This window comes from Stegodyphus dumicola, chromosome 8 (genome assembly GCF_044657685.1).
Source record: "Stegodyphus dumicola isolate Sdum_Otavi_A_Nest chromosome 8, ASM4465768v1".
NCBI lineage: Eukaryota > Metazoa > Arthropoda > Arachnida > Araneae > Eresidae > Stegodyphus > Stegodyphus dumicola.
The window spans coordinates 3,406,121-3,427,866 of NC_140775.1; the positions used below are offsets into that span (position 1 = coordinate 3,406,121).

A 21,746-nucleotide genomic window follows, 5' to 3' on the forward strand; every position below is an offset into this window, starting at 1 on the left:
TTACAGACTTTTTGAATCGACAGCCCAAGGAATTTTATGAGACGGGGATCATGCGGCTCATTTGTCAATGGGATAAATGTCTTAATGTTCATAGAGACTACCTTTACATAAAGTACTCTGTTTGTCATATATTCGCATTGGCTCACTTTGATTTGACTCGCCCTTGTAGTTATGTGACTGTATATCACATGGGGATGGCAAATTCCGGCATTGCCAAGAGCAGCAAAAGCTCTAGCTATGCTACTGCCTGACATTAGAATATTTCAATAATTTACTGTACAACGTGTGCTTAAATAAGTTACGTTGATTTACTCAACAATATTTTTTATCAATTTGTTAAGTATCCCAAAAATGCAACATTTAACACACACCATTGTAAAACATAAAGCAAACAGTTATGTACCTAAATATGAGTGTATTTTTAAATAGTGTAATAAACTGAATGTGTTTATTTGTATAAAAACTGAATGATAATTTATCAAATTACAGGTGATAACAGTAAAACAGTCGTATTTCCCGGTAATTAGGAAGAAATATCACAATTCTCAAGCTGCAATTTTTAATAGAAAGGAAAATTAATTTCTGTTTGATTTTATTATTTAGGTTGTCCATTAATATTTTGTGTATTGTTGAATTAACTATTCTCCAAATCTTCATAATGATTACCACCGTAAAATTTTATTTTTGTGAATAGCACGTTAATATTTTAGTCATCATACTATCTTAAAAAAACTGTTATATTAGCTGAGTATAACAGAGGAAGATTTATACACACAGTCCACAGAAGTCCTTATGTTGCCTTTATTTTTCCTAACATTAGTTACAGGGATATACTTTCAGTTATCTTGGGACCGATAATTTTGATATCCAAGATTCAAGAAAAAAGACCATTGCTGAAATGGAAAACTGGATTTACACAGAATGGAATTTCTCCTGGAAGTCATTCTAATTAAAAAAAAAAAAAAAAAAAAAAAGTTAATAAAAAATATTAAGAAAGAAGATGAATATTATAAATAATGCTGATTCAGGTAAGACTAATCATGGGCATTTCTCGGCTTATTTTAATCGGTTCCATCTACAAAATAACGATAATTGCTTTATATGTGATAAGTCTGGGGATGCTAAACACTTCGTCGATGAATGGACGCTTACCCAGAGTGCAAGAGAGAAATATAGAAAGAATGCTAAGGAAGATTTTAGAAGCAATTATTCAGATTTGAAAAGATTTTGCAGAGACAATAATGAAGATTATGTTTTTTCTTATATTTGTTTTTTTCTGGCCAGTCCCATTTTTTGATCATACGGTCAGCTAGGAGGATCGAGGCTGTGCCCTTATAATAATAATACTTTCAGTTGCAAAAATGTTTTAGCACTTTTAAATTTTAAAATACGAATTTCGGGAAACTGAAGAAATCTAATTTTTCATGCAATCCTCTTGTCCCTATACTTATATTTAAGAGAGTTTTATACTCATTGCAAAAATTAAATATAAAAAGTGTCATCTCATACAACAAAAATTGACAGTGGTTTCTAATTTCGAAGTTAGCATCATAGTAAGGTTCTCACACAAACTGAAGATGAAAATGACTAAGAATGCTATGACAATTTAATTCACTTTGCTCATTTTGCAAATTAAAGAAATTAACCTGAGAACTATTCACAAAATTTGGGAAGGTTTTTAAAAAGAAATAAATTCTGGAAGAAATTCTTCATTTGTAAAAGAAATTTATAACAATATGTCATTCAGAATAAATATTATGTCTCTTACGGTATTTCAAAATAAAACTGGAAAGTTAAGAATAACAGTCAACTGAAAAGAGCATTTAATATAATTATTTACGATAGCATACAATCAGATATTGCAGTTACTTCTAAATTATGATATTCATTTTTGAAAAACAATTATACCTCTAAAGAGAGTAATGACAAGCTATGAACTGACAACATTTTTCTAGATAGGAGCTGAGCAAAATTCTCAGCAAGAATTTTGTCTTACTGATTTCCTCCTGGAAAGAGTGCATGGGTTCTTACTGATGAAGCATTTATAGAAAAAAACTTCAAGAAAACAGAGCTATCTTATGCTCTTGATGGCTTTCAAATCAAATAAATAAATAGGAGTACGACTTATAATTCATTCCAGAATAAATTAAGAGACTTTTAACAATTTCAAATATAAAATATGATTGAATACACTGCATTTTTATATGACTAACAATTACTTATTGGTTGTAGTAATTATTTCTGTTTTTATGTTCCATACTGAGTATTTTCCCAGAAAATCTATTCATAATGCTCTCTGTTAACTATGAGGTTTTAAAAAAAAACTTATAAAACATGCATTTAAAAATTCTGAAGTTATTGAAGAATCTCTAAAGAACAGAAAATTTAAAATATATAGTAGAATCCCGCAAACGACTTGCAATATCTTGACATTCCACATCACTCGACAACTTTTTAGGAAATTTTTTAAGGTATCCCTAGGCCAAACAGATCAAATGTGTATGACTTTCCTATTCTGCTCAAGGATTTGAGTGTTTTTTTTTTTTTTCTGTAATTTTTGCATTGTGCCATTAATTTTTCGAACTGCCTAAAAAATTTCAAGATATGTTGTATTACTTGGCAATGCTGTTTGCTTCTTTCAAGGACACGAAGAAAATCAGGTAGCGGCTGGTCGCTGGCTCACTTCTTTTCTATTGTTACAAAATGTTAGACTTGTCTGAAGTTTTGTGACTGCATCTTATTGCAAACTTAACTCGCACCAGTTCATTGCGGGTATCCTTCCTCAGTTCACATCCAGGCATATAACTCTTACATATTTTTGGGAGCTTTCGATATTCTGTCAAGTGAAAATATGATTTGAAAAGAAAAACTAATGTGACAATGTAAATGAAACTAGATGCCATAAAGAGACTCAACAAAGGGGAAAGTGCAAACAAAATTACCGTGGATTTAGGTGTTGGACAGACTGCTTTCATAGGATGGAAAAAAAAAAAAAGAGGTCCAAAATCGAGTCTTGGTAAGTAAAAGAGCAGGCATGGATAGTTTAAAGGAAAGAAAAAGTGAGCGAAGTGCTTTATTTGTGTTTTAGGCAGCAGAGGGAGGACAGTACATCCATTTAAGAGCCAATTTTACAAGACAAAGCCGTAAAATTTAAAGATGAATTTGAAGGAGAGCCTGGATTTACTACCAGTGCTGACTAGCTCGACAGATAGAAAAAGTGGTACAACCACCCACAGATCAATGGGCAAGAGTAGAATTTTTTTTTAAATTCACATATTATTTGTCCGTAGGATCAAAATATTCGATTTTTAGAATTTTTTAATTTAAACATTATAAAAATAAAATGCATGCATTTAAGGGTTAAATATTAAAAGAATTCTGAAAAATCCACCCCTTATTCTGTAAAACTCGAAAGTCTCTCACTTTACATTATGTCGAGTTTGTGGGACTCTACTGCACTGCATTTACTGCCTCATAAGTAAAATGCATTTAAATTTCAGAGACAAAAGTGTCAACTACCATTTACAAATGTAAATATTATATATTACCATAAACTATTATAGTTCCTCAAATATCTGCAGTAACACCTCTCAAGTTTCTATGTATAAAATGATAATTTTAATATGCTAAAATGAACAAACAATGCAAAACAAATGAATAGATATGTGGAAAATAATAATTAGTAACTTATTTATACTTATTAAGAAGTTAATAAATAGTATTGCTTCTAAAAATGTCAAATATCCTTTTCATATTCCAATTGCATACTTCATTTGATAACTTTTTTTTTTAAGTTGTATATTATTCATAATAAAACTGCACAGTATAATTACTCTTTAAGCATGTAATCCACGCCTGCTTAAGAACATCTAAGCCTGGCACTCTGAGCACAGTATTCTTTCTTCAACTATTTATGTCCAGTTGCCTTGCTTTTGTAATAGAAAAACAAGTTTACAAAAATTAGGTTTTGATTGAAGGGACTAGACCTCACTGCATATCAGACCCTGAATATAACTGTAACTCATCTTTTACTGCATCTTTGAAGAGCCCTGCAGCACTTTCATTCAAGAACTGAGTTTCTTTAGCTATACTCTCGGCTAGGAGGAGATACTTCGATTCCAACTTATTCACCTGGTCTAGCAGCACACCTGGCGTACATTCTTCTCTCTCATAAAAATTCTCATGCATTTTGTAAAGCTCATGTTTCCTAGATGAAGGTCTCCTATTATTTGACTGATTGTCCTGAAATACCTCAGGTGGAAATCTAATATTTTCTGTAAAAACAAATGGCTTGAAGACAGATCGAGAAGGATCTGGAGTAGCAGTAAACCAATGGCAAGAAATAGCACCAGCCTCCTCTTTTCTGAGTACTGAAACTTGACTCCCGGTTGAAACGAAGCTTCCAGAAGACATGCATATCCCACTCGGTTTGTCACGTAAAATTTTAATCATATCGGTCTCGCAAAATGATCCGTTACAAGAAGTGGCCAACAACCGCTTGCCACATCTATATCTATGACTTTCAAACTCATCTTCTTCAAGACCAAAAGCTTTTTTAAAGTTGAAGGGACCATTATTGGGATGCCAGAAACCTTTATCTTTAGCAAATTCTTCCAAATTATCACTCATGAGATCTATGTTAGTAGTAATGGATAATTCGTTCGATATGTTTCGAAAACCCCTCTTTATGTTTTCTGCAGCCCAGACACTTCCTGCACACTCTAAGATCCACACTTCTGAGGGATCAGCAATTAGAAAGCTGTTGTGATAAGTAAAATCTTTAAAAGTTTCCGAGCAATTGCCTCCCATACCATATGCTTCGATCAGTGATACAATGATTTTCAAAGCCTCAATAGCTGTGCTAGAACGTTCTAATCCTAGACGAAGGAGATCCATTCCTAATAATTTTTCATCAGCGTCACTGTCACTGCAAAGTTTTGTCCATACTGCTTCATTTCCAATGCAAACACCATGCTCATTGGCCCCCATTTCTGCCCCCCACATCCAAGCGGGCTTGCTGAGGATTACGGCATGAGTATGTTCCACTTGATCGATTTCTATATAAGTGCATTTTAATTTCGATGGCATATCGTGATCGGTAGCAGAAACGTAAATAACTTCTTGAACTTCATCACACGGACGGTCCGAATTTTTTCCAAAAACGATGCAATCCTGTTTTGTACCAGGTGGCAAAGCGGCAAAAGTATCACATGAACTAGGTTTCATTGTACAATCAGTCACAATCATTATCTATCATGCTTAAAAAACATGTCACAGAAGAACTTATTTTCAGAATTTTGACATAGCAGAGAATTTCCATGTAATGGCTAACTATGACGTAATACCTGAACTGCAGATATTTTAACGACGCCGAACATCTGCTGCCATCTACCGACGAGAAATGCAAGCATCTACTGTTTCGCCATTTCTGTCTAACTTTTAATAATGTAATCAACATTATACATGATTCAATTAGATTATAACTACGGTTTAAGATGTTCGGCTAAAAGTAACAGAATTAAAGAATTTTAAAAATAATTCTGAAAGAAAAAAATTCATGAAACAGAGAAATTAAGACAAGGAATCTCAAAGATGTATATTACGCTTTCAAAATATAAATAAATACATAAATAAAGAAGATCACCTTATATGCATCTTAAAATTTATTTAAATAACTTTAACAGGAAATTTTTAATAAAGAGAATTTTACTAAAGTTTCAATGGAAAATGAATGATAAAGTAAATCTTAGTAACTGTCTTTTCTGCACTTGTTTAGTTTTTTCTTTTTTTTTCACCACATCTTAAAGGTGCAAAAAAAAACCTTTTATGTATTATAAAATGATATTTCGAATTCTCCATAACCTGTGACTAAGAATTTATATAATATTATATGTCTAATGCTGAATTATAATGTACACCTACACTCGGAGTCGTACAATCATTTGCTTCGTGAAACACTCATGAAATTTTAACTGTTAGCATTTAGAAAAAAAAAAAAGGTAAAAACAAAATAAAAATTTGAAACTCATAAACAAAGAACTCCTAAAATTTTTATTAGATGAATAGTTTGAAGTAAGATGTCTAAATACTATAAATCTTTATGGAAAATACAGCAAAATTTTCACCGTTAATACAACGAAAAAGTAACCATTCACGTTTATTACACAATTTTTTTTGCAAGATTTCAGAACAGTCATAAAATTTATAAAGCACGGAAGGAATCTCGCATTTTCTAACAAAATGTATTAAAGAATATTTTATAATTATTAATTCCACAGCTAATGTACGAAAAAGTTGACTTGAGTACCGGTAGATGGCGCTTTGCGCTTTTGGCAACAAATTCACTGATGGAGAAAGTCGTAAAGAATAGTAAGTCATGAAAGAAAAATTATTCTGTAACTGTAATCTTGTATAATATTACATATATCTGTAAATTAAATCTCATTCACGATTTCAGTAAAATGGATAGTCAGATTGTTTTAAATGATTACACATTTATATTTGCTGGGAGTTCTAAGGTAGACATTTAACACACAATATCGGATGCAATGGTTGAATTTAAAATTTTAAGAACCGGTTCACTGCCTCAGTAAAAGAAAATTGAGTTAATAAATACGCGGATTAAAATCTAGATAATTTCTACATTGGGAAAACATGGAAGTAAAATTTTTCTAAACATATAAAATACCTCTCTCAGAATAATTATTTCAAAATAAAGAGCTAAATACTTCGAATTTAAGCCGCAGTACGATTAACATTAGGAAACTAGAAAAATAATAAACAATTTAGCCGGCCTCAATAGGATTTTAAAACTGGACGGAAAATAAATAAATAAAAATGACTGTATAATAGGTATTGTTAAAAATGTAAAGTTTCAAAATATCTAACCCTTATATGATTAATAAGAATTCTTAGTAAACAAAATATTTATTACACGAAAAGCAAAGCATTATAACTACATGATTAAAAACAGAAATAAATATAACAAACTACTGTCAATTCTTAAAAACTAAATAAGAATTCAAATTTAAGAGTTCTTCGCAGATACTGAAAAATAAAAAAAAATGTTTTTAATATTCACTGAAATAAGTATAAAGCACAAATATAATATAATAATTAAACTTGCAATCTTTTTCAGATGTATTACCACCTTCGATATCTTCACTATAAGAGCCTGAACTCTCATTTTAACCATTGCACCAGAATGCCATTTAAAACATTCGTAATGCAACACTTATGAAAATCCCGCCCCCTTTTTTGATAATTTCATCGGAGATATTTTTGCAGGACCACCGAACTATTACAGAAGATAATGATCGTTTTATTTTACCAGTTGTCAAAGAATGATCTTCTCGGTTTAACCATACTTCATAATAGAAAAACTTTCGCTTCCGGTGGAACACTGAAACTACCTACTCAAAATTTTGTACTAGAGGTGAAAGCCGCTGAGTTTCTTGTGCAACCACATGCATAAATGGGTAGCAATAGGACGCCATCATTTCGCATATAGTGGAAATTTTAAGAAAAATATGCAGTGTTTCATCAATATAAGTATTTTCTTCATGTGATCATTTGTAGAGGGACACAACCTTGCTTTCTGTGCAATCAAATTTCAATATTGCTGGCGAATTGAATATTTCAATATTGCAAGTTATTTTCTTAGTGTTGATGTCTTCAAATATTTTCGCATTTTGTTGGCGTGACAATTATGTATTCATATATCTTGTTCTCTAACGAGGGATGAAAATCTATCCTCACGATTGAAAGATTTTCGAATTTCTGTAGCGAGAGAAATGACAGCACTGCTAAAACGTGAAAAACGTGGACAAAAAAGTGAATACATCAAGACATGTGCTAGAAAATACAGATGCTTTGCTCCATCCTGAGATTCCCCAATAAGAAGCAGCACATAGGCCAATATATGGGACCGATTTGCAATGTGGTTTATGCAGTAAAAAAACTGAACCCCATTGAACAAAATGGCAATGTACAGTTTTGAATGTTGGACTCTGCCTAAATGTTACTGTTTTCTACAGTATCATTTAAAATAAATCAAGGCGTTTAGTTCTAGTGATATCGTAGTGTAATTACCATATTTTCTATAACAACTTTAAAAAATTAACCAAAGGGTTAATGGGCTTGTTAACAGACACATCACGCAGTTCCAGTTGACCTAGATATACATGAGATATATATGATGCTAAAAATATTCTCTTTGAATTTAAGCCTCATCCTAATTTTAAATCTTAAAAACCTGAATAAGAAGTGAGGCTTACATTCGAAGTAACATCGTACCTAAAAGAACAAGAAAACGATTATGAGATAACAAATTTAACTTAAAGGAGGCCAAAAGACAATTTTCATTACTGCGCTTCTATGTAAGTTCATATCAACAATAATTAAATAAAGTACAAATAATATATTTCCTGGTCAGAAGCATCAACTTGGTACATATATCTTTTAACATAAATTTGTTTAGCGCGTGCTGTCCGGCTATGCTGGCATACTGCGACTCTTTTGGCAAGTGGTTCAATTTCAGCAATAGCGCATTGGATTTCTATTTCTAGTTTAAGAATTATCTGTGGTCTGTTGGCACAGACCTTGTCCTTTAGAAAATTTCAGAGGAAAAATCGCATAGAATAAGATTTTGGACGGCCAATTTAACATCAGCATTTCTAGAACGCACACGACCAAGAAAACGTTGTGTTAACCATGGAGGTAGGAAAGGAAGGACCTACCTCCATGGTGTTAACTAACAGATCGAAGGTTTCTCTTGCTGTATGGTATGTAACACCATACATTCTGTTGAAACCACATTTCTTTGAGGTCCATATCGTCTGACTGATCCCACAAATATATTTAACATAATGTCATGATACCGTGTTCCATTTACAATAAAAGCTTGGTCATATATTTCAATAGATTGGTAATTTAACAATAACAATATTTGTTTTTCGGCACAGTGATACATTTTCATTACCGTCAACGACTGCAAATAATGGAGGTCAAAAAGGGCTGTACATATAACTAATGGTGGGGATTTGAATCCAGCTTATCTGATGGGTCATCTCTTATCACAATTCAATTTAAAAATCGATTCGCATAATTAAAAATATTTCTTGAGTCAATTTCATCCTATCGTTTTCTAACGGCTATCAAGTAAAAGTAAAAACTATCAAGTTTTGACAAATTATAAAATTTTACTTACGGAAATGCCACCAAGTAAGGGATTAAGTCATCAAGTTTGGTTTGATTTATTTGATTACTGTAAAGCACTCGACGGCTATATGCCTAACAGAATAGATGCCTTCCTAGAGCAGCCAACCCGTTCGTCGGTATTCGAATCCCGGACCGGACTACCAGCGTTTAGCGACTTTAGGTCAACAAACAGCTTGATTTTGATTTTTAATGAACCGTTTAAAATTAAGCAATAAAAGACGGCGACAACTTTAGTTTGGGGGTAGGTTTTGAATTCTTCTATCAATTTTGCGGGTGATCAGATATAGATCCCTCTTCCTCAGAAGGAAGAAAAATGCAGAATTTCCCCTTAACTTCTGATATATATGTATATCATTAAAGACAAAGTTTTTAAAAGAATTGTTTTTTAATTATGAAATGTATATATATAAAATTACAAAACAATTCTTTTGAAAACAAAATTTAAACATGCCTAGTATTTTCGCGCATTTAAGCTGCAGTCTTTAATATACTATATATACATATATATAAAATCCATCAAAACATCTACGAAGATAGATTTTTTTTTTCTTATTTTTATTTTTACATTGGCATGTTCTCTTTCAACGAGGGATGCCCTCCAAGTATTAAATCAGAGTTCATCATCAGTCAGGTAAGTTTCAGAAAAGTTACCAACAGTTCATAAACAATTTTTTACCTTTTCCTAATTAAAATGCTGTGAAAATACCTATTTATATGTTTCTTGTTGTATTTATATTAAATGAGTTAAATTGAATTGGTGTTTTGAAGGATAAGTTAAATTGAATTGGTATTTTGAAGGATAAGTTAAATTGAATTGGTATTAAATCAGAGTTAATCATCAGTCTCAAGATTACATGACTTAAATTGAATCAGTATTTTGAAGGATATTTTTTCTCATCGTTTAATGCTAAGAAATAGTCGTAGAAAAAGCGTAATTACAATAAGTGGCGTCTACTGTAAGCATTGATGAAAGGCTTGAAAACACTTTGTAATTTTAACTCCTAGATTTTTTTTGCAGCTATATCGTTCAAAATTATTTTTAAGGTATTTAGTTTTTAAGGTACAGCTTCATCTTCTTAACATTAATCGGCCTAGTAGTGAGAGAGAGAGAGGTGTAAAAAAAAAAAAAAAAAAAGAGATCTGGCTCCTATCCCCTGTCGACGAGAATATAAAAGTTTATTTCTGGAAAATCTTTCGTTCGTTTGTCGTTAAAAGCGCCATTCGCAAAGCGTCATCATGACTGAGTACGGCAATCTGTTTTTTGGCGAAATATCGATCAAATTTATTATTACTTCTCTTCCCCCCTTTTATTATTATTATTTTTTTTAATTCTTATTCTATAGAAGAAAAAGCCAAAAATAAAACATTAATAAACTAACAAGTAGCACATGCTAGCAATAGAATGTTTCCAAGTTTCAAAAGTCTTAATTCACGATACAGAGCAGCATTTCTCAAGAACTGTGGTCCTTCCCTATTTGGGAAACATGTCCTGTTACAGTGTACTCTCGATTATCCGGATGGCACATAAACATTCTGTACCGCGCCACGCGCATGGAGAAAAATCCGTACTTGTGATTGGACATAATATCCAATGACATCATTTTCTCTTAGTGTGGCGTTTAAGCGGGATTCTTATTTTTGTTTTTTCGTTTAATGATACGCATGAGTGACACGGAAGCGTGAAAACTACAGTTTGTTTTCTTTGAAACGAAAAATATTTAGCTGCAGCGTTCTGCACATAGCTTCCTGTCTCATGGAATAATAAAATTATAAAATCTTTCAAAGGTGATGTTAATATCAGAGGCAATCTTAAGCGCTGAGTTTATATAAATAGCTGACTTCAAGAATTCAATGCAAAAACGAAAACACGATGATCTCGATCCAACTGTAAAGGCATTGTGTGCCTAGTAAGTATACTATTATTATTGCAATTTTGTTGCATTCTGTTCGTTTTACATTGCAGAAAATGTTTCCGTTGCAAATGTTATGTTATTTCAATGTTAATATCCATGTCTTTCACATTTCTAATATTCTGTTGCCTCAAATGAAAGAATAAATAATTCAATTAAAAATACGTATCTCTATTTCTCTGTTCCAAATCTATACTGGTCTAGATAAAAATAAATAAATAAATAAAAAATTTTTAAACTTTTTCAGACTGATTATGAATATTGTGAATTTACTGTGTACTATGTTAGTCCCCCAACGTCGTTTTTGCTATTTCCGAAAACTGACTTGTCTCATGCTTTCGGAGATTGCATATGCAGAGAATGGTATATAAATGAGCATGAAATATTCATCACAAAACTTTTAATATGAAGGATTTTAAATTAAGAACACATTTATTAAAAATCCCTGCAATTAATACACATTTACGGAGCTAGCACGTGAAGAAATAATACTTTTTCTCTCTAGGAAAAAAAATCGTTACATTTTTTGTATTAAATTCACCACACTACAGTGTTGTAAGAATAGTAACCTCATAGCAGCAAAAATACAACACATGTAATAATCTTTTCGGTACTGCTATAAAAACGTAAACAAACGGTATGGAGATGTACCATCGAGCCCAAGCAAAGTCAAGGCGCTCTTAAGTGTAGAATAAATGATGTCATCGGAAGCCAAATCCAATCACGAAGAGGAATTTTTCCCTATGTGCGTGGCGCGGTACAGAATGCTTATATGCAACCGGGTGGAGGTTATTCGGTTTGGTATAATTCGTGCATGGCAGTTATAACAAAAGCTTGGTTGAAAGTAAAACCAGTAACACTGCTTCGATGATGGAGAAAGGTTCCATCTAATATTGAAATCGGAGATTTAACTAATTTTGAAGAAGTTAAGACAGTAACTGAAGTTATATACCAAATAATTGGAAATGTAAAATTCTTCGAAAATGTCGATGGGCAAAACATCGAGGAATGGTTCGATGGCGATTCGACCGACTCGGCGAAATCGTAGACTAAATGACATTTCGTGTTTGTTTCGCCGGGATGGGTTGGTCCTCGTACTAGGCTGACACAATGTTCAAAAGTTAGAATGGAAAGGTTCAGAGTGGCCTTCGCAGATAGTTCGTGAGTGTTTGTCTTTGTATTAAGACAAAAACAACCTTTATGTGGCGAATCCATTGTAAAATTCAGGGAGCTCGTTCTCTGAACGCACAGAGGAAGGAAAAAATACTTCTAATATTTTTAAAAAATCAGAACCTGGTGCTAAAAAAGTAGGACGGAATATACATGAAACGAATGAATAAGATAGCCAGACTTTACATTCTGAATTTTTAACACAGTCAAAATATTATTAGAAATTATGTAAATAGTTTTAGTGAAATTATATGTAAACTTTAGTATCTCTTGTATAATATAAAACGAAAAGCCTTAAGAGTGCGAAGCCTCGCCGGAAAAATAAGGTTACAGGGACAGGTCTCAACAGTCGAAGCCTCGCCGAAAGAGCAAGGTTACAGTGACAAGTCCATAACATGGCGATAAATGGCTACTTCGCCAAATTGATGAAATATTGTCAAGCTGGCAATGGTTTTGGTGACTAATTTTTGAGCCAAAATTGACGATGTTTTTGTCCTATACCTATGTAACTGACCAGATCCCTATGTCACTGTAACTGTATCCGGCCCTGCGTAACTAACTGTGTACGTCGAGAAATCGAAAGTACTGGAAATTTCTCAGCGGACGGCGGAAAAGTACAATATAGTTTTCCGCCGTTTGCATTATAGGGGCGGAAAGAGTATCAGTTTTCAATTCAGTTCAGAGATTAGCGCAGAGTACTGAGAAAATTGAGCGAGCTTCGCATCTGAAGATTTCTTGTGTTAACATTCTTAGCAGTTTGAAATGTAGCTACCGACTGTGTGATACCGAGAAGAGCTGTACGAGTATTTTTGCAGAAAGTTCCAGAATTGTACAGTATCTTCTTCGCGAAAATAAACTTTATGAAGTTATCATCGGTTCTATGTGCATTCAACCATAACAATATCAACGAAACGTAGACCATCCATACAAATATATAAATATTTAATTTTTTTGATTCTCTTCATTAATCTCACAAAACAAATGCGCATTTCGTGCTGCAAAACACATAGGGATAAATACCCTTCTTCCTTCGTTTGCTAAACTCGCGTTTCTTTCTCGAGAATGTAGTTTACGACCATCTTTCGACAGCGTTTTTGGTCTTGGATGCGAACTTCCTCCTTCTGATTGGATTGACGTCTTTCATTTAATTAACATCCCCATCTCTCCGAAGGCCAGTTAAGTACGGAACCGACCCTACTTGGCTCCGACTTCCTGCCGCAACCGGAAGAAATTAAATGCATTCTAATATCGCTCACGATTCTTTTGCAAAATTTGCTGCCATAAACTAACAACTGACACTTCCGTTTATGAGAGGGTATGTTAACGGCAGTGCAATGCGTTTGTTTGCACAGCCGAATTCTCTTGCACATTTAATTTAGTAGCCGCATCTGCTATTCGAAAAGCCCGTTTTTTCTATCGCTTTCAGCATTTACTCCAACAGTGCGATTTAAAACAGGCGATATGCTATAGTGAAAATTATTACAACATTTTAAATAAACATAATGAATGCACTTAAATAAGTAAGGCAAAAAATATAATTCTATATAAACGCAACTAATACATTTAAAAATAAATATCGTATTTCCTCACGCATTCTCCCCCCCCCCCAGCATTTTAGCAAAAGGTTCTGCAAATTTTATAGGTATTCGCATAATTTTACTGTGCATAGTTTTTTCCTCTGAATTATTGATAAATTGTATTCGATTCACTTTATTATTATTCAGTTTGTATTTGAATTTTAGTGTTAGCATTTCATTCATTTTATTTTCTCTCGCATTTACTATTTAAAACAGGCGATATGCTATAGTGAAAATTATTACAGCATTTTAAATAAACATAATGAATGCACTTAAATAAGTAAGGCAAAAAATATAATTCTATATAAACGCAACTAATACATTTAAAAATAAATATCGTATTTCCTCACGCATTCTCCCCCCCCCCCCAGCTTTTTAGCAAAAGGTTCTGCAAATTTTATAGATATTCGCATAATTTTACTGTGCATAGTTTTTTCCTCTGAATTATTGATAAATTGTATTCGATTCACTTTATTATTATTCAGTTTGTATTTGAATTTTAGTGTTAGCATTTCATTCATTTTATTTTCTCTCGCATTTACTATTTAAAACAGGCGATATGCTATAGTGAAAATTATTACAACATTTTAAATAAACATAATGAATGCACTTAAATAAGTAAGGCAAAAAATATAATTCTATATAAACGCAACTAATACATTTAAAAATAAATATCGTATTTCCTCACGCATTCTCCCCCCCCCCAGCTTTTTAGCAAAAGGTTCTGCAAATTTTATAGATATTCGCATAATTTTACTGTGCATAGTTTTTTCCTCTGAATTATTGATAAATTGTATTCGATTCACTTTATTATTATTCAGTTTGTATTTGAATTTTAGTGTTAGCATTTCATTCATTTTATTTTCTCTCGCATTTACTATTTAAAACAGGCGATATGCTATAGTGAAAATTATTACAACATTTTAAATAAACATAATGAATGCACTTAAATAAGTAAGGCAAAAAATATAATTCTATATAAACGCAACTAATACATTTAAAAATAAATATCGTATTTCCTCACGCATTCTCCCCCCCCCCAGCTTTTTAGCAAAAGGTTCTGCAAATTTTATAGATATTCGCATAATTTTACTGTGCATAGTTTTTTCCTCTGAATTATTGATAAATTGTATTCGATTCACTTTATTATTATTCAGTTTGTATTTGAATTTTAGTGTTAGCATTTCATTCATTTTATTTTCTCTCGCATTTACTATTTAAAACAGGCGATATGCTATAGTGAAAATTATTACAACATTTTAAATAAACATAATGAATGCACTTAAATAAGTAAGGCAAAAAATATAATTCTATATAAACGCAACTAATACATTTAAAAATAAATATCGTATTTCCTCACGCATTCTCCCCCCCCCCAGCTTTTTAGCAAAAGGTTCTGCAAATTTTATAGATATTCGCATAATTTTTTACTGTGCATAGTTTTTTCCTCTGAATTATTGATAAATTGTATTCGATTCACTTTATTATTATTCAGTTTGTATTTGAATTTTAGTGTTAGCATTTCATTCATTTTATTTTCTCTCGCATTTACTATTTGAAACGTCAAGATTCTTCGTTAAGGTGGCCGTCGCAGGTGGTCTCGCACTTAAGAAAAGCATGTGATTTCACCTTACTTCTTTTGTTTCTGTTCCAACTTATTGCAGCCTTATCTACTTGCTGATGTGTTCAATCTTTCCATATCCTGATTTTTTTTTGGGGGGGGGGCTCTTCTCTTTCGTTCCTCTGATGTCTCTCTTGGGAACTGCGATCAAGGCTCACTTATGTGAGATGACCCATCACGGGCTTTACCAGGTAACTGAGGTGGACCTGGCTATTGTAATGTTAATATTACTATGTATTCTTAGTGGGAATATAGGTTGCTTTTAAGGTAAAAAAATTGTGATATTTACCTAGAGTTTATCTATGACTACTTTTCATTTGTTATGCTTCCACTGTAACCGCGTTCTTCGGAAATTAAATGACTCGCATAATTTTTCACTCTCCGTTTTCGAGCGATAGAATTAGTTACAAGAGGGCGTAAATATGCGATGAAATAAGGTAATAAAATGAACCTCCCATGAATCAGGAGCTTAATTATCGAGTTAAGTCTGTTTATTGCGGAACGGTGGAAAAATTATAACAACAATCACAAGCGCGAAACAAAACTAGCTTTCCATTATGTTTATTTTCCTTTTATTTACAGTGCATTCTTTATCCTTTCAATACCCATTTAACTAACGTAACCAAATGAACTTATTTATCGGATTAGACTACTTCGAAATACAGGTAGACTGAAGATAGTATTTTTCTGTTAATTATACACTGCCCTCCAAAAGTTATGGAACAGCAAGTTTGCCAAAGCTCACCATTACAAAAATGTCAGTAAAGTTTAAATGTACAGTTCATATGCATGACAGTAGCGAAGTTAAAAAAAAAAAATTATGCAAAAACAATAGCTACCACTTTTATTTTATAGAAATGAATACTTATATAAGAAGGAGAAAAATTGTAACTTTTGTTCATGAGTGTTGATCTCCGGTTATTATTACAGTTTCGTGGACAATATCCAGGAGAATGATCAATGTCGAGGACAAGTCGTTTGCCCAATTTGTTAAGGTGGCGGGCGATCGGATGGATGGAAATGGGGATGTCACGAAATGATGCTGCTTGACGTCTCAATGTCTCTTGTAGTGGTACACCGGTTATGGAATCAGTTTGAACCCGTGGATTCTGTGTCTAGAAGACATGTTCCAGGCAGACCTAGAGTTATAACACTTACGGGAGACAGTTAGCCCCAAGGAGAAGCAACATTACTTTGCCTCAGCTCATGGCAGATTATTTAGTGGCAACAGGAACAAAAATCTCAGCTACTACAGTGCGCAGAAGCCTGCACAATACAGGTCTGTATGCAAGACGACCAGTTGTCTGTGTTCCCTTGACTCGAGGACGCAGAGGTACCCGTTTATGTTAGGCAAAGAAAATGTCTCCTGGACCAGTCAACAATGGTCGTCTGTTCTCTTCACAGACGAGTCCAGGTTCACATTGGAAAGTGATTCAAGTCGTCAGTTGATCTGAAGGGAACAACTTAACTGATACAACCAATCCCGCATTGTGGAAAGACACAGTTACAGAGGTGGTGGAATAATGGTTTAGACTAAGATCTCTCTTGGTGGTCAAACTGATCTGCATGTGTTCCATGGAGGAACTTTGACCGGTGTGAGATATCGAGACGAGATCCTTGATCAATATGTCCGCCCATATGCCGCTGCTATTGGTCCTGGATTTCTTCTGATGGACGACAATGCGCGACGAACCGAGCTCGGGTTGCTGAAGAATATCTTGAGAGGTATGGAGCGGACGGAATGGCCATCTCAATCCCCAGATCTGAATCTGATACAGCATCTTTGGAACTACCTTGGGAGACATGTTGCTGCTTTAAGTCCTCCTCCAAGATCTTTAAATGAGCTTGAACAAGGATTACTCCGTGTCTGGTCATTGCTTCCCATTTCTCTGACCGACATCTTAATTGCATCAGCATGGAACATCGCTGCTGCTTATGTATTGCAGCTAGGGGTGGACCCATTTTTGTAACGTCACCACCCTATTTTTCCTCAGAAAACCGTGATATACTGTTTCTTCAAGACTGGATTCTCTTCAAAGAGTGCAATATTTCGTTGTAATTCATGATTGTGTTGAACTTTAGAAGCATTCTATGTCGCATTTATTAAAGAACTGTTTAGTGAACATGGTCTGTAAATAGTTTCCATGTTGCTTCATTCTCAAATTAGACACATAAAACTTGCCGTTCCTCTAACTTTTGGAGGGCAGTGTATATAATACGAGTCATCTCTGCTCCTTGTTTTTATTTGGACTACCCTCGGATTAACTATGGTATTTAACTGACCGAGATTTTCGTTCCCGGTATTAACCCGGAAAATAAGGTAAGTTATTCGAATATGCCAAAGCATACGAGGGTATGTGCATAAGGAAATGGATGCTTTTATGGAGAAATTTCTAAGGTAAACGGAATCATATTTAATCCGGTAAATCGGGATTTTGCTGTTTTCATGAGAGATAAAACCCGTCTATGTGGAATTAAAAACAATTTGGGGGCACTTAAAAAGGTTCAGGCCATAACTATGAGACATACGGACTTGGGCAGTATAATGAGGATCAGATGCTTAATTTTCTCCCCAAAAGAATTTAATTAATTTGTGCATTTTTAAATGTTCGTTGATTTAAATATAATTATATACTACATGGATCTTAAATAATAATATGTCCAGTGCGGCTTGAAAATATGCCTGAAAAAGCACTGAAAAGTAACTGTGGAAAGACAAAAACGAGGAAGGCTTATTATCACTCCAAATCGTTCTAGACGATATCCTTGTTTCATATCTGAAATCATCTGAGTTTCACATACTTTTTTCATGCCAGGACTTAGTATTTTATTACCCCGTTTGGTTTTTATTAAGTCTGCTGTGATTTTAAGCTTGTGTTTGGAAATATTTAACATGTGTCTGGCACATGTAACCTTTTAGGCTATGCGCCAAAATTCCACTATTGCTACTACGTTCTAGATGGACTCAGCAGAAACCAATATAGAAGCGATTTGAAAAATCTCATGTGGACGATAGTGACTTGATTATACGGCCTATTAAATTCCACAGATTACTTGGTGCACTACATATCAACTTAGTTCCTCGAATTATTTAACTTAATTAAACGATTCCTCAAGGCAAGTTGAAAATGACATCAAAAACTTCAAATTTTGAAATTAAATATCGTGGTCAACTTTTCTCGTACGAAAGTAAAACTCCTTATACTTTTATTTCTTCATAACAATTATAAAATTTTCTCAAATACAAGTGCAAGAAGTTAAATTTCAATATTTGTCTAAAATTAATTCTTTTTTAAATTTGATATTGCCAAAACATCAATATGTCTGTCATTTAAAACTTCTGGAGTTGAAGTTATATGACTACGACCAACGATCGCGAAAATAATATATACGTTCAGCATCCGATTATAACAAAAAAGGGGAGGTGCACAAATAGATGTTATAACAGTCCCACAGACAAAATTTCAACGTTCTGCGGTCAACTGCTTTTGAGTTCTGATAGATACATACCTACATACATATACGTACAGATGTCAAGAAATAATCCCTATTGAATCCCTTTTAAATTGATTTTACAATCCGGTTTGGGAAAACGAGTCTTTTATTCTGTCCATACGTACACAAATGTAAGGGAAAAAATAGTCGAAATGCATTCGTGAATGGTCAAAATGGATATTTCCGTTGAAAGACGATATCCGAATTTTTTGCGATTACAATACTTACTTTAGTTCGTACAAAGAAGTCAAAAAGTGACCATAGAAATGAAAAAGCTAGAACAAGCCGTTGTAATACGCAAACAAGATCACAGGTTCAATGTCAGTATATTTCACAAAAAAAAAAAAAAAAAAAAAAAAAAAAAGCTGTGAAAAAAAAAAAAAAAAAAAACGAATATAGTTTACTCTCGTAGCACAAAAATTCTGTGGGTGTAAAAATCTCTAACACAATTTTGTTATTTTTAACTATATATTATTTGAAATGCCCTGCCGTTTTTTGGAAAAACCTGAAGATTTCAGATTTTTGGTACACAGAACAGATTTGTTATTTTTATTTTTCGGATTTGCTGTGTACGAATTAATTTGAAGTTTAGTAAATTTATGTGGATGCAGGGCGAAATACCAAGAGAAATCGTTAATAAACAGATACTGACCCTTAAATACCCGAAAAAGTTAATAGTTAATCTAAACTTTAAAAAAAAAAAAAAAAGTACAGTTTATTCCATTTCAGTATCTAAACACATTTTCCCCATCTTTCTTTCTCCTTTCGTTTTCTAGATCTGCCATTCGGTACCCAAAATCGCATTCGTTTTTCCAGTCGGGAAAAATAAAATTATCTCTCAGAGTACTGGCAGCAATAGTAGAGTACCCTAATTCCCTACTTTTTGTAGGTTAAAAAAAAGGTGGATTGTTCTGCTGGGGTTGCCGTCGTCGACTTCATTCATTCTTGCGATGTTATTTTTGGAGTTGACGAAGAGGAGTCTATTCGTGTAGGTAGGTAGGAAGTAGGGGATTAGTAAGAAGTCTTGTTCTCTATCCAAGGACATCGAATGGCCTTTAAATAAGATTTAAGCAGCGTTCCAGCTGCCTCCAACAGTAACTGTTGCCTAAGCGCAGGAATACATCACAATCATATTGTCATTTGTAGCTGTTCCCGTCCATTTTCAGACACTATTTCGCAAGTAATTTTCGCAACCGGGAATCCTATTTGAATTCAGACCACTACACGAAAATGATTAAAATACAAACATCTCTGGCTCTAATCAAAATAGTGCGTTTTGTGGAACGTTTCGTTAACTGAAACGACGTACACCAATATAGAAATTAAACGAAACATCTCACAGCGACACTATGGAAGACGACCAAGTTTCTGACTGCATAAAAAAAAAAAAAAAAAAAAAAAAAGTGCTCAGTACGTCAGACAGGCATGTTCTCTTAAAGAAATTTTCTACATAAAATTTAATTTGGAAGGAAATATCGTATTCCATGTGCGTGCCCTCGTGGAGTAAGTGGTTAATACCTTCAGTTATAGAAGTAGGCGATCCGTGATTCGAATCGCGATTATGGCAAGTTTGATTTCCCCCCCCCCCCACGTTTCCTGCTTTGTAAAACTTAGTCTGTACAAATTGACCAGCGATATACTGCATTTTGTAGATTTTTTAATCAAAATTTTGCAAGATATAGATGACTTTATATATTGACGGGTTTTGAAATTTGGCATATTTCTTACAAGCGATAATAACGCCAAATGTGGTTTACGCTCTTATTAAACTTATTCGAAAGCATGAATGATGCATTTTCACCACCACCCCCCGCTCGTGCGCAATAAAAATGGGTGAAAGGAAAATAGGTTACTCTAAATTAAGAATTTCGCCGAGTAAATTATTCTTGGCGCAAACTGAAAAAAGTGCGCTACAATAAATATTTTAATTTCTAGGCAAGTTTCTCCCCAGATTTCACAAAATTTAATATTTAGGCATAATCTGAGTCGCAGGATCGAAATATGGAAAAAAATCGGTCTGATTCAGAAAAGTCCTATTTTGTGTTAGAATACCTATGTAAGAACAATGCTATATATAAATATGATAAATATTTCGTCAAAAAATTTCCTGAAATTTCGTCAATCGGCCTAATAGAACGGGAGATATAGAATTGATCCCCCCTTTTTTGTGCAGAGTGTATTTCTCAGTAATAATTTGATATTTTTGGATGGCAACAAGATTAAATATGAAATACAAGTTGTTCCAACAAAAGTGCCGGTTATACTTAATTGGATATGTTGTTCTCTACGACTCAGTCTGCAGCGCCGTACTCTCTCGATACAATTCGTCATCATCTGCCTATCGAGGTGGCTAATGACACGTTTAATTTCCTGTTCAAGTTCTTCTGTTTCACCTTTAAGGTGGATTTTTTTAGGCTTGCAATTACACTGTCACGTACAATAGCGATACTTTCAAAACCGAGTGGGTCACACGCGTGGTGATTTAATGTCAGCTTCCAAACATTCGTCATTAAGTTTCTTTATCAGTCTGCTTCATTAGGTGAACTTTCACATCTAAAACTACAAGATGTTCTGTGCATAACACTCGCCATTCGTCTAATGAGTTTTCACAGTAAAAATTCGCTGTTCCTTTGCGCAGCGCTAAATGTCGGCAGATCTGCAACGAAGCTGGGAAATGAGCTGACTGTGACAAAATGGGAGGTTAAATCAAACTCAATATTCTTAAAAATCGGATTATTTACCCATTGCAAGTAG

At 33.6% G+C, this 21,746-nt stretch overlaps 2 protein-coding genes across 2 annotated transcripts in view; both read right to left on the reverse strand.

The window, feature by feature from the left end:
• Nucleotides 1-21,746, reverse strand: part of LOC118186072 (leupaxin-like) — a 155,796-nt gene that overhangs the window by 90,876 nt on the left and 43,174 nt on the right. The window lies entirely within an intron of this gene.
• Nucleotides 788-5,344, reverse strand: LOC118186073 (secernin-3-like). The gene has a single exon (XM_035356078.2). It carries the CDS (start codon nucleotides 5,245-5,247, stop codon nucleotides 3,988-3,990), a length of 1,260 nt encoding a protein of 419 aa, XP_035211969.1. The 5' UTR covers nucleotides 5,248-5,344; the 3' UTR covers nucleotides 788-3,987.